A 19431-nucleotide genomic window follows, 5' to 3' on the forward strand; every position below is an offset into this window, starting at 1 on the left:
TATTTTTTGGCATTACTTTGGTTGTCTTTCCACTCATTCACGGTTTATATAAATATATTTTAATTAAATAAATGTCAAACCCCACACCCTAGACTAACATCAGGGGTTTGTAACAAATTGTAACGAAGGGGCTGACACAGAGGGATCCATTTGCAGTATGTTTATTAAACACGGTTTAATATTAACAAGCACACAGATGTAATGCGTGTGCGAACTCACATCAAACACAGTTGTGTTAGGTCGAAGAGCTGGCGGCAGGTCAACGCAGGATGAGTATGCAGGCATGGGTCAGAGACAGGCGGCGAATATCAAGGTCGATGTTCAGGCTAGATTTCAGGGCAGGCGGAGTGGATCAGAGTCCGTATTCAGGCAGAAGTATAGGCAGGCGGCAGACAGGACGAGGTCAATAATCAAGGCAGGGAAAGCAGGCAGTGTAGAGAAACGCTCAGTGGTGTTAGCCGGGGCAGAACAAGACTTCGCAATGAGAGTGTGTGTGCTGCTTATATGTGAGCGTGGGTGATCAACTCGATGAGCTGCAGGTGTGCATGCTTTTAGTGTAAGTGGATGACGTAATGGTTAGAAGTCCGGTGATGATGACCTCTGCTGGCCAGCGAGGGGAATGACTGGGACCGAGTCGGTGACAGGAATGTTGTAAACCATATTAGATTTCTATATTTAGCATTATCAGCAACAGTAGCAAAGATAATTTTTTGTATTGAATATTTTCTTTTTTTCAGCTGTTCTTTCTTGATTTTTATTAAAATTACAAGTTGTAAGTTCTGTTTGTTAAACCAATGGTTTTTGCAGTAATATTTTTGAATAGAAAGCAAATGACATTTGTCTCCTTCCTTTTTTGCTGATCCAAAAATTGTCTGACCCATGACTCAAAAAAAACTGTAGTGTGATGCAAACCATGCGAATGTTGCATTCACACCAGATGCGGAACGCGCGTCAAGCGCGAGTGATTTACATGTTAAGTCAAAGCAAACGCGCGAATAGACATCCTGCGGCTCGATACGCGCGTATGGCGTGGCGCGAATGACGCAAATTGCGCGAATTAAGCGTTTTGCGCGTTTGACGCACTTAATGAGCGTTTCATGCGAATCTCTCGAATTCGAAAATTTGAACTTCACCGGACATTCGCTCCACGTTAACCAATCAGAAGCTTGCTCTTGTGGGGGCGTGATTGTGACGTGGAACCTGTTGTCGGTGTTCCGAGGGAAATCCTTCAGCCTTCACCGACAACAGTTCATCAAACTAGGCTTGGCTCAGTCAGAAGCACCGCTGAAAGCCTCCGTCATCCAGGTTAAGTTTCTGGAGGAGTTTATGAGCTCACAGAGCTGGATGCACCTCTGAAAGGATGTAGTGGACTCAGACACAGCCCTAAACGTATCGACGCTGTTTTTCAGTCTTCATAAAGCACATAAACACTGTTATTTTCTTTATAAAATCCATTTTAGCCATTTAGCTATAAAGCTAGAGTCTTCAGGCAGACAGAAGCCCTGCCCATCACGCGAATATACCGTCTGTTCGGAAGTTAATTTGATGCGCAAATGAAGCTGAAATGTTCACGCGGCTATTTACGCGGGAATATCGCGATTTATCCGCGCGTTCCGCGTCTAGTGTGAACACAGCATAACACCTTCATGTTTATATATATATATATATTAGGCTTGTGCGGTAAAAGGGTATACCGTGGGTTCTAAAAATAGCAACGGTGTCAGTTTCAATACAGTTATACCGTCATAAAAAAACAATGCACTTATATGAAACAAGTATTAAATATTAAATATTATTTATTTAATGCCTAAAAATGTGTATGCGTGATTGTTATCACGGGACAGTGTGGAGGAGAGAGAGAGAGGTGAGGTAAGATGGCGCACCAAGTGACCTGGTCTCGAAAAAGAACACAACCTCTGCAGTTTGGCAGTATTTCGGGTTTCGACCGAACGAGAAGGGAGATGTGGTAAATACGAACTAGAGGTCTGCATTCCCGCTGCTGTACCGTGTGTATGCAGACCTCTAGTTCGTATTTACCACGACCCGACCAGATTTCTTGCAGTGCGGGAGTAAATTTCCGAATAAAGCGCAGGAGTGGGTGGTCTAGCAATATCACTCTCGAGCGAGCGAGCACTCGCACTTTGCTGAATGCTGTTTGTGTGTGTGTGTGAGAGAAAACGTGATGTTGTGTGTCCCTTGTTTGGTGCTGTGACATCTTTTATTCATTCGTTATTCCAGCATTAATCCATTCATCATTCCCTTCCTCCTCCCATCCGAAAAAAATTTTACTCTGCCTTAAAACAGCAAACCAATTTTCATAAAAGAACAGAGCAGTAAAAAAAATTCAAAAATGACAATTTTGAGTGTTTCGATTCTCCATGCATTACTGTGTTCACAGTTACTAGAAACACAGGTTGCTGTAAGGTGATGTAATCTAAGGTGCACCTGTATCACTTCACTCTTTCATTTTCATCAAGCAGGGAAGTTTAGGGAATATACAGCGCTGCGCTCAAACGATCAGCAGGTGTTATGAAACTAACATATTTCACCGTTCACCGAATACACTGATAAAATCACGCAGCAGCTGCTTCAAAACTTCTCATTTATTATAAACAGTCATTTGAGATCATTAGCAGTTAAAGTGATGAAAGTCCAGTTCTGACAGCGACTAAACACCAAAGGAAATTCATGAAAAACACGTTCCCTCACAGCCACAGAGACAGGCAGAATGTGCTTAAGACCAACCAAAGTCCTCATATTTCAACATCATTTATCCATTCATAATAATAATAACAATGAAATGTTGAGTAAGTGGTTTCCAATTCATAACGAGGTTTATATTATTTACATAAACAGCTTAGATTTGAAGTCGTATAAAACAAGCTTTACAAAATCAATGTTTGTTCAACATTTTTACAAAATACTACTAATAATTGTCTTGTAACAGTGATTTATTTTTTTATTTTTTGACATATAGCTCAATTGGCATTATTTTTACTCATAAAAATATGCTGGATAGTAGTGTAACCCAACATTGGGTAAAATATGGACCATGTTAGGTTAAATTTTAATTTGAAAAAAATAGTACAAAATTAACCCAACTTTGAGTTACGACAAACCAAGCATTTTACTGTGTATTATCATTGTTATTATTATTATTATTATTATTACTGACTCTTACATCCCAGGTTTTTCTGAATACGTTCCCCTATATACATTTCTGGAGAGCGCCAAATACGTCCCAGGAGCTGTTTTTTTTTTTGTTTTTTTTTTTGCAGTTTTTGTTTTCTCGAATCTACCGATGTGTACTAATGTTTTGCTTCTTACACTTTACATACCTGAAACTTGCCTACAGCACTTATTCATTGTTGCTCTTATAGTTGTGTAAATTGCTTCCTTGTCCTCATTTGTAAGTCGCTTTGGATAAAAGCGTCTGCTAAATGACTAAATGTAAATGTGCGCTTTTCCGGATCTCAAATTTCTCTCACGAGAGCCATTCGTGCCTGCTGTTCCCACCAGAGGCCGCTGTCGACTGGCGTACAGACTAGGGTTGGGTGATGTCGACCAATTTGCCATCGTACATGTCTAATGTGAAACATCGCGATGGACGGTGGCATAGTCGTCATGTGAAAAGGAGGTTGGAGGCGGTGTTCGACAGAGTGCACAAGACGTGTCTAAAAAACGAGGAGGGATCCGGTGGTGAGGGGTGAGAAGGATGCACGACTTATTTGAGAACTGGGAGGCAGACGCGCGATTTCCAGGAGATTATCACTCGTTTGCGGGTATCCGGGAGTTTCTATGCATTTGCGGTAGACTCCCGGAACTTCCGGGAGACTTGGGTTGTCTAAACATCACGTTTAATAATTATAGTGAGACGCGATCCATCGGTATATCCTTAATAAACTGTCTGACGTGCACTGCTCTCTGAAGCTCAGACGAGCGCATGACAGTGTGTGTGTGGTCACGTGATGTGTGTTTTCAGCGGACGGAGGGTTGTTCAGAAATGCTAGGTAAAACACGGTGTGGATGTGGATCATTTTCGTTCTAAAACGCCATTTTAATGCTAAGCTGTATTAGTTTAAACGGGGCCTAAGTGTGCAGGGTTCAACGATAAGGACATTTTCTACTGGCCCAACTTGACCAGCGGTTCAGATTTTTACTTGCTCTGCAAAAACTTTCACTGGCCCCAACAAAATAAATAAATAAATAAAAAATTGTTATTTCTTAACCAGATATTTTAAATATTGTGTCAAAAATAATGTCTGTGAATTTAGAATTTAAATATTTTAAAATTGTTAAAATATTTAGCAGTAAAATAGAGCAGTATGGAAAATGTGCCGGTATTTTATTGCAAAGCAAATGGTGGCTGACTTAAAAGTGACGGAAAGCTATGTAAAACATTGCTTCATTTTTTTCGTTGTGTTGTACCCATGTAAATATCTTTTTCCACAACGTTAGAAACAGACGTTTTCTTTTAGCCCCATAATTTGATGTTGCCGTCTCTTCACTAAACTGGTTTTTACCAGGTTGTGGAAAAAAATAACGCGCTCACGACAACCAATCAGATAAAAGGAACCAAAAAGCAATATGGTGTTCACAGAAAAGGTAGTTTTCATAGACTTAAAAGCACAAATTGTTTTTCGATTCTAAGACTGTATTTGCGCACAACTGACAAATTGTCACAGGCAAATTAAAATTTGATGACCAGGCAGCACTCGCCTGATCGGACCAGTAACCAGGGGCGGACTGGGACTAAGAATCAGCCCTGGCACTGTAGCCACACTAGCCCACATTACCTTACCCACACAGCCCCATCCACGGACACGCACATTCACTACTTACATTAGTATTATAAGCAGTACCGTATGTAATAGATATTTAAACATTTAATGTATTTGAGTGGAACAAAAACAACCCATTTATAACAAATTTATACATGCAATAATTTAATTCATTCATTTTCTTTTCGGCTTAGTCCCTTTATTAATCTGGAATTGCCACAGCGGAATGAACCGCCAACTATTCCAGCATATGTTTTAGTGTTTATGTGTTGCTCTTAAGGTTTATTTAACATTCTTGCCAGATTTTGATTAAGTCCATGTAACCTCTGATTGGGTCGGTCCCTTTCGAAACCAGCCGGCCATTGCCGATTGGGCCAATGCTTAACATTTATTACTATTATTACTATCATCATCATCATCATCACACTCGCATCTTGCAAGAGATAAAAGCTGCCTGCGTGTAAAAACAATACATTTAAAAAAAATAAAATAAAAAATAGCATACCGGCCCACATTTAAAAAATAGTCCGGCCCTTTTGGCATTTGCCAGATGGCCAGTCGCCCCTGCCAGTAACGATTTTCTCTACTGTCCTGAACATCTCTCCCGCTGGCCCCGGGCCATCGGGCAGTCCTTATTGTTGAGCCCTGGTGTGTATTTTTCACGAGCCGGTTAGCAACGGGGGCGAAGGATCGGCAATGCCAGCTCAGCATCGTGTTGTCTATTAGCCATTTTACCACATCCTGTTTTTTACTTATTTAATTTTTTGTTTTTTCTTTTACCCGCTTTCTAGAACCATTCTTTGCCTGACTCGAACCCCGTCGCCAAGGTCAACCCCTCTCTGCATCTCAACGTATGCAGCGACGTATGCAGCGAGCCACTGGAAAAACTGGTAACAGCAGGAAAGCCGTCCACACAGAGGTAAGTGCAAAAGGAATGGCATCATACACCGCCCCCTAGTGTTCGTTTTAAAGATGAAATGCAGCCATACGTTCCTCTGGCTACATAATTCATGATCTCCAGAAATGTATATAGGGGTACGTTTTCAGAATGAGCCTATGTTGGACTCATAGGCACTTTGACTATAATTCAAAATACACACTTTCTCTTTTCATCATCATCATCATCACATATTAAGAGCATGTACAGTTAAGTTGGACCGCAAAATAATATCAAAAATAAACCTTCCTCCTCAAGTTAAAGTGCTTTTAGTATTGTTAACAAACATCGTTATGTTTATTCCAGTGACAAAAGATCAACTATAGGGAAAAAAGACCTACACGTTTACCCAAAATAGCTCTATACTGGCACTGTTAGAGATGAAGGTAGACACAAAGATCTCGATGGATTCCAATGCAGTCTCTCAATAAAACACGCAAGTTATTCACTCTATCCTGCTCTAGCATCGACTACAGTACAGTGGCTTAAATAATATGAATCTGTAAAACCCTCCAGTTCATCCATAATCCTTTAGCAGAAAAAAAAAATAGATGGATATCCGCGTGTCTTTGAAATCAGGTTTTGTCCATCAGAGTTGACAGAGTAGTTGTTTCTCAGATCTGTGGCACTGCTTTTGCTTGGCCACAAGGTGGCGGTGAATGAATCCATTATTCCCAGTGAGCAGGTCCATCATCCGAGCGCTGTGTTTGTCATGTATAAAGCAGCAGATCTACGTTGGATCATTCTTTTGATTTCCCCATGGTCTAAATAGTTTAGTAGCTTACAGTAATTCTCTTTTATGCTCTCCTGACTGTGTTCGGAGTGGTAGGCTAGCATGCTTTGCCAGTGTGCTACATGTTAGATTAGTATTACAGTTTCATTTCAATCCAGTGAATTATTAGCTTTAAAATAGGCAGTTTAATTGTAGCTTTGAAAGCTTGTGGAACGTCTGGAAATTGGGTTCATCGGCTGTTTGAATGCACTGTAAGAAGCTTTTAATCGAATATTAAACCGTGGCTGATGTTATAGTCAGTCCTAAAATGTAAAATCGAATGCTTTACTCTACACTTCTGTTTTACTTGTGGAAAAACATGCCTGTACACATTCTTTGCAAAATAACACTTGATTACTCTTTAAAAATCTTCGGTAAGTTGTTATAAATACACTTTTAGTTGTATGTCCCCCCCCCAATATTGCATTGATTTCGAAATTCGCCAGTTAATATCTCCAAAAGTTTAAATCTGTACATCAATAGCAGCAAATCAAATGTAAGATAATACATATTTGCAAAATCAGCCATGTTATTTTTAAGATTCTCGTAACTTTTATCATGATTTTATCGAGTGTAGTATAGTTGTTGCATATGTTTTGTTGTAATCTCATTCAGTATGACAGTTGTTTATATACAGTGCTCCTCATATGAGTACACCCCTCACAAATCTCTCATTTAAAATGAATATTTTCAATAGGAAGCTTTACAATATTATATTTGTGCACAGGGGGGTGACCCGGTGGCTAGAGCCACTGCCCCTCTGCCCTTATTGGCCGAGGTGCCCCTCTCAGGAGGCACTTGCTCTTCACTTTGCGATGGCGTTGAGCACCTGCCCCTGTAAGGGTCTGTGCACGGGCCAGTTTGGACATATGCATTCGATTAGTCTGTGTCGAAGACAAAATCTGTACGCTAAAATGTAAAATGAAAAACAAAAATCTAAATTCAACAAAATAAAATCATCAAATTTTGTTGAAGTTTTGTAGTTTGTATTTTTTTTCTGATATCTTGCATGCATTTAATTGTATTATCTTTCTGTTTTGTAAAGATGTTCAGCAACTACAATATTATTGTAATAAATATATCTGTTTAATAAATTTGTTTTTTTTCAAATGTACCAAAAATATCTGTCCTGTATTTACTGAGAAATGGATAAAAATATTCATTTTCCAAAAGGGGTGTACTCCATTATGCTGAGCACTGTATAGAGTTGAAGTCAGAATTATTAGCCCCCCTGAATTATTAGCCCGCCTGTTTATTTTTTTCCTCAATTTCTGTTTAATGGAGGGAAGATTGTTTCAGCACATTTCTAAGCATAATAGTTTTAAAAACCTATTTCTAATAATAATTTTATTAATAATAATAATATTTTTCAAGACACTTCTATACAGCTTAAAGTGACATTTAAAGGCTTAACTACGTTAATAAGGTGAACTAGGCAGGTTAGGGTAATTAGGCAAGTCATTATATTTTGATGGTTTGTTCTGTAGACTATTGAAAAAAAATAGCTTAAAGGGGCTAATAATTTTGCCCTAAAAATAGTTTTTAAAAAATTCAAAACTGCTTTTATTCTAGCCGAAATAAAACTAGTACGACTTTTTCTAGAAGAAAAAATATTATCAGACATACTGTGAAAATTTCCTTGCTCTCTTAAACACCATTTGGGAAATATTTAAAAAAGAAAACAAAAAATCAAAAGGGGGCTAATAATTCTGACTTCAACTGTATACAGTTCATTAACTTTTTACATAAATGAATGGAAAAGTCAAAATACATTTTCTTTTCAGCGTAGTTCCTATAAATATCTGAGGCTGCCACAACGGAATGAACCGGCAACTTATCCAGCATATGTTTTACGCAGCGGATGCCCTTTCAGCCACAACCCATCACTGGGAAACACCCATACACTACCATTCACACACATCCACTATGGACAATTTAGCTTACCTAATTCATATAACGCATAGCGCATGTGTTTAGACTTTGGGGGGGGGACCGGAGCGTCCGGCGGGAAACTTACGCCAACACAGGGAGAACATGCAAACTCTGATCCAGCCGAGCCTCGAACCAGTGACCTTCTTGCTGTGAGGCTTATTTTGACTTTTATTTTACAAAATTATTTGTAACATCAAAGAATATTTACTGCACACTTGCTTTAAATATGCCTTCCATCTATATAAAAATACTTTTGTACATATTTTTACTTAAAAGTGGACACCAAAATGTAAAACCTCCTCTTTCGCCCCTGTGTAGCCATTATAAAACACTTGAAACTTAGACAGTCTCTCTGGATTTATTTAACAAAATTTTATTTGTTTGATATAATTTCTAGCATTTATTCATTCATTTTCTTGTCAGCTTAGTCCCTTTATTAATCCGGGGTCGCCACAGCGGAATGAACCGCCAACTTATCTAGCACATTTTTACGCAGCGGATGCCCTTCTAGCCGCAACCCATCTCACGGAAACATTCATACACTACGGACAATTTAGCCTACCCAATTCACCTGTACCGCATGTGTTTGGACTGTGGGGGAAACTGGAGCACCCGGAGGAAACCCACACGAACGCAGGGAGAACATGCAAACTCCACACAGAAACGCCAACTGACCAGACCGAGACTCGAACCTGCGACACAGCGACCTTCTTGCTGTGAGACGACAGCACTACCTACTGCTCCACTGCGTCGCCCACATTTCTAGCATATTTCAGATTATTTTTTAATTTATTTATTACATTTTTGGAAAATGATAGCTGGTCAGAAGAGCGGACGTTTTTATTTGCAGTGATTTAAAAGGTTAAGGTCAAGGTTATTCCACTACATATTGTATTTTTGAAATCTTCTGAAAAATTGCTACTGTTTTACCTCGGAATGGATGTAAACATGTCTGAAAATGTGACTTTTTTTAAATCAGAAAATTTGGTAATGTCGGCCAAAGTATTGTCATCAGTAGTATTCAGCATAATGTTTTACTCAAACACATAACCTTAAATCATAAATCCACAGAAACTCTCAGTTTTCAAGGCATCTCTGTATACGTTTCATTTTTATTTTGCCATATGTATGTTTTATTTTAGTGTTAGCAGGAAAAAAATGTAGGTAAAGGCATATTTTTCTGACTATTTTGCTATATCTGATTATCTGTGCGTCTTGTTCACCCAAAACCTGCACAGGTACACACACACACGCACCACATACTGCAGAAACATCAAGGAAAGTAAGCTAGTGCACTAATCCGAACACAGCCGCTCTATCTCTTCCTCTTCTCCATTTCATGCCTGTTCGCCAGTGTATTTCAGCGCTAGCCAACTCTGCTGGCACGCTACCTCGTAACACAGGTAAGCTCAGTGGCATCAAAAAAGAAAAAAAGTTGGCTAACGCTGAATCGACTCAAGCAATTTATCTCCATCAGAGCCCCAGGTTATTTATTTCTCTACACGTTACTGATGCGTACGCTAAGCTGATCTCGGACACGGCCTCTGTCCCGCCCCCTTTCCTCCCAGTAGCTCTCCTCCAATCGCATCTTCTCAGTATCCGCCCCTTTTTCTCCGCTGCCTTGATGCTGTGGTGTTTGTGTATGGGAGGGAGGGGCTTGTTTGAAAAGGGGCGGAGTCTTGGTCTTGGCAACCTTGTCGAAGAAAGCGAAATCGGCGACGTATTTTCCAGAGGGTGAGAGAGAGACGACGGGTGGAAACTCGTAGCCCCACAGGATCTCGTCCGGCAGGTATGAGGTGCGCACCTGACATGTGGCCGAGGTCGGTTCAACTGTAGCGCTCATGATCACCAGCAGCTCAAAGTCAGCCAGTTCAGGATCCGTCCACCCGCCACCTTAAACAGACAAAGGGAGAGAAAAATATGTGGTCAATCAGATATTAGAGAGTCTAATTTCTAACACCAGCTTTTACACCAATTTAAAAAAACGGTTTCTCTCCCCTCTAGTAAGTTAGTAAAGTGTATTTATATAGTGTGTTTATACACCCAAAGCACTTTACAGTCATGAGTGGGGGTTCTCCAACTACCAACAGTGTGCAGCATCCACTTGGATGATGTGATAGCAGCCAAAGGACAACGCCACCAATGCACCCGCCACACACCACCTATAGGAGGAGTGGAGAAACAGTGATAGAGCCAATGGAGTGAATTTGGCCAGGACACGGGGGTTACACCCCTACTATTTCCCAGAAGTGCCATGGGATTTTATTTGAACACAAAGAGTCAGGACCTTGGATTAACCTCCCATCCAAAAACACAGCGCTCACTGATAGTATAAGAGTCCCCTTCAGTTTACTGGGGAATTAGGACTAGCAGGTATTCGATCGCAGGTTGAGCGCCCCCTGCTGGCATAACTAACACCACTTCCAACAGCAACCTAGTTTTCCCAAGTGGTCTCCCATACAGGTACTGACCAGGCTCAGCCCTGCTTAGCTTCAGTGAGTAACTGGTTTTGGACTGCAGAGTGATATGGCTGTGGCCTCTATTTCAGATGTGGTATAGAAGAAGGTACTTTGTCCCATATTACATGGCTGTGCCCTAAAGTCAAAGTGTTGTGGGTACGAGTATGCAGGATCATATCACAGATTCATGGAATTGATTTTCCATTGGATCCTGAGATATGTTTATTGGGCAATAACACACATTCTAACCTCCACCATAATCATGCTGTTAAGCTTACTGAATAGTTGTTGACTATGGACCCCTTTCACAAAACTGTAATCCCAAAATTTTTTACATTCAGATTTTTTTTTAAACATAAGTATTTATGTGTGCATTATATCATCTTTGCATGAACTTAAAAATACATTACTGCTTGTGCGAGGCATTTGTAATGCAGCGTCTATGGGGTAGAGGAGTAAATCTGACGTTGTTTTCTCTTCTAGTTGTCATTATCGGTTTAACTATTTTTTCCATTTTCTGAAAGTCTTGATAACTCCATCATGGAGTTTTTCTTTTATTTCAATAAATGAGAACCTAAAAAAATATATATGTTTACTCTCCCATTCACCGCTTGTAAAGTTTACCAACTATGACGACTTCTGCTGCTGAGAAACCTGGAAATGTGAAAAGGGTCCACTGCCTATCTGTGTGGGATTTAAAACTGCTCTCCATCTAGTGGTCCAACAAAGAATTACAATCCAAAAGAATACAAAAACAGACTAAGAGAATCAGATGAATGAATGAACAGATAGACAGAGTATTGGATGGATGGATGAACAGACGGACAAAGATAATTGGATGGATGGATGAACAGATAGGCAGAATTGGATGGTTGGATGAACAGAGTGCTTGATGGATGCAAAGATGGATGAATGGACAAAGAGAAATGGGTGGATGGATGGACGAACAAATAGACAAATATAATTGGTCAGATGGATGAACAGATAGACAAAGAGAATTAGATGGATGGATGAATGAACAGAGATAGACCAAAATAATTAAATAGATGGATGAACAGAGACAAAGACTTGGATGGATAGATGAACAGATAGACGAAGAATTAGATTAATGGATGAACATATAGGCAGAATTGGATGGATAGATGAACAGTATTTGATAGATGAATAGACAGTAATAGATTGGGTGGATGGATGATGGATGAACAGAGACAAGACTTGGATGCATGGATGAACTGATAAAGATAATTGGATGGATGGATGAACAGACAGACAGTATTGGATGAATGAGTGAATATAGACTAGGAATTAGATGGATAGCTGAACAGATAGACAACATAACAAATGTATGAACACAAAGACTGAGTATTAGATGGATGGATGAACAAATAGGCAGAATTGGATGGATGGATGGATGAGCAGATAGACAGAGAATTGGATGAATGAACAGATAGAGGAAATTGGATGGATGAACAGATAGAATATTTGATGGATGGGTGGATGAATGGATAAACAAATAGACAAATATAATTGGATGGATAAATCACCAGATAGACAAAGAGAATTGGATGGATGGATAAACTGATAAACATTATTGGATGGATTAATGAACATAGAATAAGAACTGGATGGATAGATGAACAGATAGACAAAGAATTTGATGGATGGATGGACAGATTAGACAAATATAATTGGGTAAATAGATGGGGAAACAAATAGACAAAGATAATACACTGCAAAAAATGCTTTTCTTGCTTAGATTTTTTGTCTTGTTTCTAGTCTAAATATCTGAAATTTCTTATATCAGGAAGCATTTTCTAAACAAGCAAAACATATTGTCTTGTTTTGAGAAATAATATGCCAATATTAAGTGAGTTTTTCCTTAAAACAAGCAAAATAATCTGCCAATGGAGTAAGCAAAATGGTCTTGTTTTTTCTTTTGACGTAAGATTATTTTGCTTACCCCATTGGCAGATTATTTTGCTTGTTTTAAGGAAAAACTCACTTAATATTGGCATATTATTTCTCAAAACAAGACAGTATGTTTTGCTTGTCTAGAAAACTCTTCTTGATTTAGGAATTTTTTGATATTTGGACTAGAAACAAGACAAAAAATCTAAGTAAGAAAAGCATTTTTTGCAGTGTAGGATATATGGATGAATAACCAGATAGACTGAGAATTGGATGGATAGATGAACAGATAGACAGAGTATTGGACGGATGGATTTATAGATGGATAGGAGGTCGGATACATGTATAGATGCAAGGGTAGATGGTCGGAATGGTTGATGGATTAAAGGATTTACAAGCAGATATAATTTTATGGTTGACTTATCAAAAATGATTTCTTATAAAGGCAGGAACTTGTAGCCACAAAATGATGGTTTTAACGTTATCAATTAGCCATGATGACAAAAACACTTTCAGCAAATACTGTTCAGATATCGTCACAAGAAAAACAATCCCCCAAAATATCACGATATTCCCAATGAGCAGCAGTGAATGCTCTGTACTGTTAGTCTGCCATTTTAACTACAGGTTTATGGGTCTCATTTTTGAGGCTGACCATCCATTTTTATTTACATTTAATTTAAACCTGGATGTTTTTCCCTCTCTGACAGTCAAATGAGTTTTAAAACATCATAAACACAAGTTCAATAATCTCAGCGCGTTTAATTTGGGTCAGTTATTTCTTCTATTAACAACAGTAAGAACAAAGAAATCCACAAAATACTCAACACACAAAACCCCATACACTACAACAACAGCATGTACACACTTTCCATCACAACATTTAGTTGAACACTTGTCAGACAGAACAAGGCAAAGGACGAAACTTCACTTCATGCGGCTGTATGCAAGTATGAAACTTATACCAGCAGAAATACTAATGCCTTCACTCGTAAACATGCCATTCACCCACTGACACACACACACACACACACCTGCATCAACATCCCACATTCAGAGCGAGAGACGGTCATCTGTGAAAACAGTCTGTCTTTTAACCCAGAGCCAGTTCTGCATTCTGGGAGCAAAACACATGGGTTTCATAATCCACAAAACACACAAGATCACTTCATCAAGCTCACTAAATGTCAGACATCGATACACTGATGTGACCAATGAAGTGAATGTAGAATAATATTGATTGAAGTATAATTAGGTATTCATTTTACATAAACACAGCACAAGCTTATATTTCAAATAGCTAAAGCTGTATTGTTATTGCAGTAGCAATGAATGGCAAACTCTGTGAGATTGTCTTGCGCATTTCCTAATCCGTTAATTTAAAGCATCCTGCCTAATGAATGCAAACACACAGACATGCTCATTTGTGAGTGTATAGAGATGCTCTGGTGTCGTTCACACATGCTGATCATTGCTGGAAAGACCCTCAGGGGACGTCGCTGTGTTTTACTAGCAGGCATGTTGATCACGGATCTGATGTGGACTCTGACTGTCTTCAAACCGTTTGAGGAGAAAAGACATATGTAGGTCATTTTACTGAAAAAAGAGACCAACGATCCAAGTATTGTAACTAATAACATTTAGGTGGCACAATATATCATTTCAGCATCAATATTGCAATGTGCGAATCAATGACTGAAAAAAATATGGACGACGCGACAGCCCCTTTTCCCATTGAACGCCTTGAGGGCAAAACGCCTGCTTGACGGGCACAAACTGTCGCAAAAGACTGCTGAAATTGGAGCCTTGACATGCGCAGAAGGACTGTCTGATGGAGCCAGAGGAGGAGCCGCGAAAATGAGCGCAGTCGAGCTTCCAACCAAACGCTTTATGTAAAATCAACCACGCCCCCCGAACTTCTCAGCATGCGTTTGCTGTCATATCAACACAAATGGATGTAATAACGTTAACAAATATGAGGGTTTTATATATTTAATCGCGCCAGCTCCGGACCGCAGCGCATAACCTACTCACGGCGTCGCGGGCTGATTCCGGCTCGCATGTGGCAGCGCCGGCTCGCTCGGTTGCCGCATCTGGCTCGATTGACTCGGGCTGGAATCGGGCAGTGAGTCCAGGCATCCGGAGTAGGTCCAGCAGAGGTAGTCAGTCTGAGCTCTGAGGGGTAAGTCTCCGGCAGGCGAGAATCTTGCTGGAACTGGCTCGAGTGTATTTTGCTATCTGGGTGGTTAGGCGTGTATCAGCAAACTAATAAAGCCCGAAAAAAGCCCTGACCTTAGTGAGTAAACAGTGTTCCTCCAGGATCATGTATGTCAGAAACTGTAGTTTACTGCTGAACTCATGTTGTCATGGTAAAATAACACAGGAATCGAAAAATAACACTTCAGTCTTCTGCCGAAGCTCAGACGCGCTGCTTTGAGAAACTGTCAATCACCGCTGTCAATCACGATGACACGCCCAGCATTAAATTACTGCTAAAAACAAACTGTTTACAAAAATGAAGATCTGCACCTATTTCAGCACAATAACCAGTGCCTTAATCGACCAGAACCATCTTTCGGGACATTTTATTGCAAGTGTAATACATTTTTTTATTTGGGCTCAAGTCTCCTTCATTAACACGGAGGAGGCGGGCTTTATGACTTGTACTGCAGCCAGCCCCCAGGGGGCGATCTAACGGCCGAGACCTTCACTCAAACGCAGGCTTGCGGCACACTTGGTGCGAATATGCAGTAATCACATCGCAGGATCTGCTATGTCGTTTAGGGATGATAATAATACCATATTTTACATTTGATATAAAAAAAAACACCAGCAAAAATGAAATGATCTTCATCAATTCGACAGCACACGTGTTACAAATGTGTCACAACACAAAAACCGAAGAAACGCGCAGCAAATTAGTCACAACACTTGCAAATATGGCAAGAAAGCTTAACGTGCTGCAATTTAAGAAAGCACATGCAATTACAAAAAAACACCAGCAAATAAAGAAACGATCTTCATCAATATGACAGCACACTTGTTGCAAATTGGTCACAACACAAACAACGGTAGAAATTGGTCACAACACTTGCAAATATCCACGTAACACAATGGAAATGTTTCTAGGGGACCCAAAACCATGACAGACCCTGCTGAGATATGGATGTTTTTTATGCATGTCGTGTAATCAGGATATTAAAATAATGGATGTGTTGTTATGCCGTGACTGTTGCTCAGTGAAGTGCTTGGTGGTCTTAGAAGGTGAGTTGGTTTTCGTTTATTTCAATATCCTGATTACACGACATAAATGAAAAACTCATATCTCAGCAGGGCCCGTCATGTTTTTGGGTCCTCTTGAAACAGTTACGTTGTGTTACGTGGATATTTGCAAGTGTTGTGACCAATTTCTTCCGTTGTTTGTGTTGTGACCAATTTGCAACAAGTGTGCTGTCATATTGATGAAGATCATTTCTTTATTTGCTGGTGTTTTTTTGTAATTGCATGTGCTTTCTTGCAGCACGTTAAGCTCTCTTGGCCACTGTAGAAAACACTGTTTATGTCATTCATTCGTTCATTTTCTTTTCATCCTAGTCCCTTTAGTCCTCTTCTTTTTGGCTTAGCCAACTTATCCAGCACGTTTTTATGCAGCGGATGCCCTTCCAGCCACAACCCATCTCTGGGAAACATCCACACACACACACACTTATTCACACACACACTCATACACTACGGTCAATTTGGCCTGCCCAATTCACCTGTACCGCATGTCTTTGGACTGTGGGGGAAAACCACGCGAACGCAGGAAGAACATGCAAACTCCACACAGAAACGCCAACTGACCCAGCCAAGGCTCGAACCAGTGAACTTCTAGCTGTGAGGCGACAGCACTACCTACTACACCACTGCCTCGCCTGTTTATGTCATGTATACTTTTATACAGTTCTATTCATCTATCATTGTAATTAGTTTATTATATTTCATGCAGATACTCCCCTTCAAAACAACCTCAATCAGTCTAAAATGTAAAATGTATTATTTACAAATAGGGTTAATAAGTCATCTTAAGGCAATTATATTCATATCGGAAACTGAAACACTGGGCAATTTAGTGTTAGAGGTTAAATGACAAAATTTGACCATCCTGGAGGCCAATCATCATTTATTGCACATTCCACCAGTAAGGGCGTACTCGCACTATGCTATCCGAACCGTGCCCAGGCCCATTTCCCAGATCGTTTAAGAAGTGGGTGTGCGCTGAATCGTGAGCACGGTTTACTTGGGCTTTGGTGCGGTATGCTTGTATGTGAGTTCAAAACGCACCTAAGCCCAAAAACTGACAGCAAGACGTGACTTTAAGGGACTGTTTAATATGGATTTATTAATCATTCTTACTGTTCAGTGAACGCAAACTGCCGTAGTTTATTAAAGACGCAAACTCCTTACTGCACCACAGCTGCGCATCTTCAGCAAACCTCCTAATTCCAGCAGCACGAGGACTTTATGACTAAATATAAATAAAGAAATCTCCACTGTGCTGAGCGAGAGCGCTTCTCTACTGAACAGCGCGGCGGCGACGACAATCAGGCCGTCAGGGGAGATGGAAGGGGGGACAAGCGTGCTTTGGCTTGGTTCAAGGCAACTGTGCATAGTGTGAGTACAGCCTAAGAGAAGAGTGCGCAGCTGTGATTAGTCTGAAATTGATGCCCGGGTGCTAAACTTAATTGTATCCAAAAAAATGAATAAAAAAACATAAAACCACAGCTGCCCAACTCACTGCAGAATTAAATGTGCACCTCGATTCGTCTGTTTCCAGCAAAATTGACCTTTAGTACCTTGTGCAGTGAAAATCTAGGGTTGTGGACAATGTGAAACACTTATTCTGACGAGCCCATTGTCTTTCTCACATCTGGGAGATTTACGGTGTGGAGAAGCCCTAAAGAAGCATACCCACCTACACTGTTGCATGGCCAGAGTGAAGCATAGAGGTGGATCAGTGATCGGTTGGGCTCAAAATTATGGCATTGCCTAGTCCCAATACTTGTGCTAGATGGAGTGTCACTGCCTAGCACTACCGAAGCATTCTGGAGGACTCCAGAAAAACCATGTGCACCCAGTGGGTCAAACACTGTATCATTAAGGTGGTGCCATGTGTCTGGAGGATTATGTACCAATACACATAGCAGGGCTGGTGGGGGGTTGCCCATTCACACCGAAAGGAAACAAAATCATGACACTAACCTCATTTATGTTTTACACATCATGCTCTGAATAATGCCTCGTCAGGTTATGCTTGTCTTCTGATTGAATTCCCAACTAGTTCTTGATGGAAAATGTCAAGTTTATTAATCCATTAATACAAGTTTATAGGTGTTTGAGTAGTTACTGTCATGTGATGTGTGTTTGACAGGATGGACTGTACTTTGCGTTCGTTTCATACAAATGACAAAACCAGCAAATAGTCTGATGTGGAAATTCTCGTGTGTCAAGCAAGTATTCACTGAGAATCCAGTGCATATGCCGACCCCAAAGGGTCTGAAACAATTTCAAACGTCTGATCCGAGCATCTCCCCTGGAGAATTGTTACTCTATTGACCTTATTTGGATATGTGGCAGTGCTCTTGTTTTTGCAATTGTTTTAAAACTTTTGATTCAGTCACCTATGGGAGAAATGACAGCAGAAACTACTCGCTCTACAAACAAGTGTGTTCATGACTGTACCTAAAAAGTAGAATAATTTAATAGGAAAAGATCCGTTTTCAACATAAAGCAGCATAATAAGCCGTTTTTAATGTCTAAAAATCAAAGGAAGTGAATGAGACCCAAAGTCTTGAACCAAAAAGATTCTTGCATGAAAAATAAGGTCAATATCCATTGATGTTTGGCTCCTGTACTAGAAGGCATTGCTTCATTCGCCATATTGACGGCTACACTTTCCCTCCATTGAAAACAAAACAAGCGACAAGTCCTGTTGTATTCTACAGTCTGATTAACAAATTGTGCAAAAGCAGCCATCAAAATAAAGTGTTACCCAACTTCAGTCTGTAACCACTACTGAACATGCAATCTTTACGTAATCCTTACGTAAGTCAAGTGGACGCAAACTCTGTGGTCCATATGGCTTTATTGTGAGTTTTCACCGGTCTCCTGCAGAGGCCCGTGTCTCTGCTCCTCACCCTCTTACACAAACACAATGCCACATTCAGCAGACTGGCACACTGGGTATTTGGTTTTTTCCTATAGATTCACACACACATTGGCATTCATCCGCACACATACACACAGCCACTCATGCATGTACGTGTTTAAGCAGTAACACAGTGACACGCTTCACCACACGTTTTGTAAGGCCAGTGCCAGTTTCTACTCAATTGATATGCAAATGTGAGAGCAATCTAAATGGCTATTTGCGTATGCAGAAAATACAAAAACTGTCAACATACAAAACAAGCGGATATGATGAATCGGGAAGAGTTTAATTTGGAGAAGGGTAGCATTAGGCGTAAGTGGGGTCCATTAAATATAACCCTATACCTTATAATCCGACTACAGTCAATTACACTGAGGCAATCAGGCGGGATACAGTGAAGCATTGACACACCAAAAACGGATACAAGAGGAGATGCGTGTACTTGGAAAACT

General features: G+C 40.1%; 1 protein-coding gene across 4 annotated transcripts in view; it reads right to left on the minus strand.

Annotated features, from left to right (window-relative positions):
* Positions 1-5895: 5895 nt before the first annotated feature.
* Positions 5896-19431, minus strand: part of kcnj10a (potassium inwardly rectifying channel subfamily J member 10a) — a 41426-nt gene continuing 27890 nt past the window's right edge. The window contains exons 6-8 of one of the 4 annotated variants that reach the window (XM_087260394.1): positions 9067-10315; positions 8262-8926; positions 5896-7721 (exon numbers count right to left, since the gene is read on the minus strand). In XM_087260394.1, coding sequence (XP_087116520.1) covers positions 9921-10315 — 395 coding nt within the window. In that variant the 3' untranslated portion in view covers positions 5896-7721; positions 8262-8926; positions 9067-9920. Of the gene's footprint in view, positions 8927-9066; positions 10316-19431 lie in introns of all 4 variants that reach the window. The other 3 variants (XM_087260393.1, XM_087260392.1, XM_087260391.1) reach the window with 3 other exon arrangements.

Source organism: Danio rerio, chromosome 7 (genome assembly GCF_052040795.2).
Source record: "Danio rerio strain M-AB ecotype USA chromosome 7, GRCz13ab, whole genome shotgun sequence".
Lineage (NCBI taxonomy): Eukaryota > Metazoa > Chordata > Actinopteri > Cypriniformes > Danionidae > Danio > Danio rerio.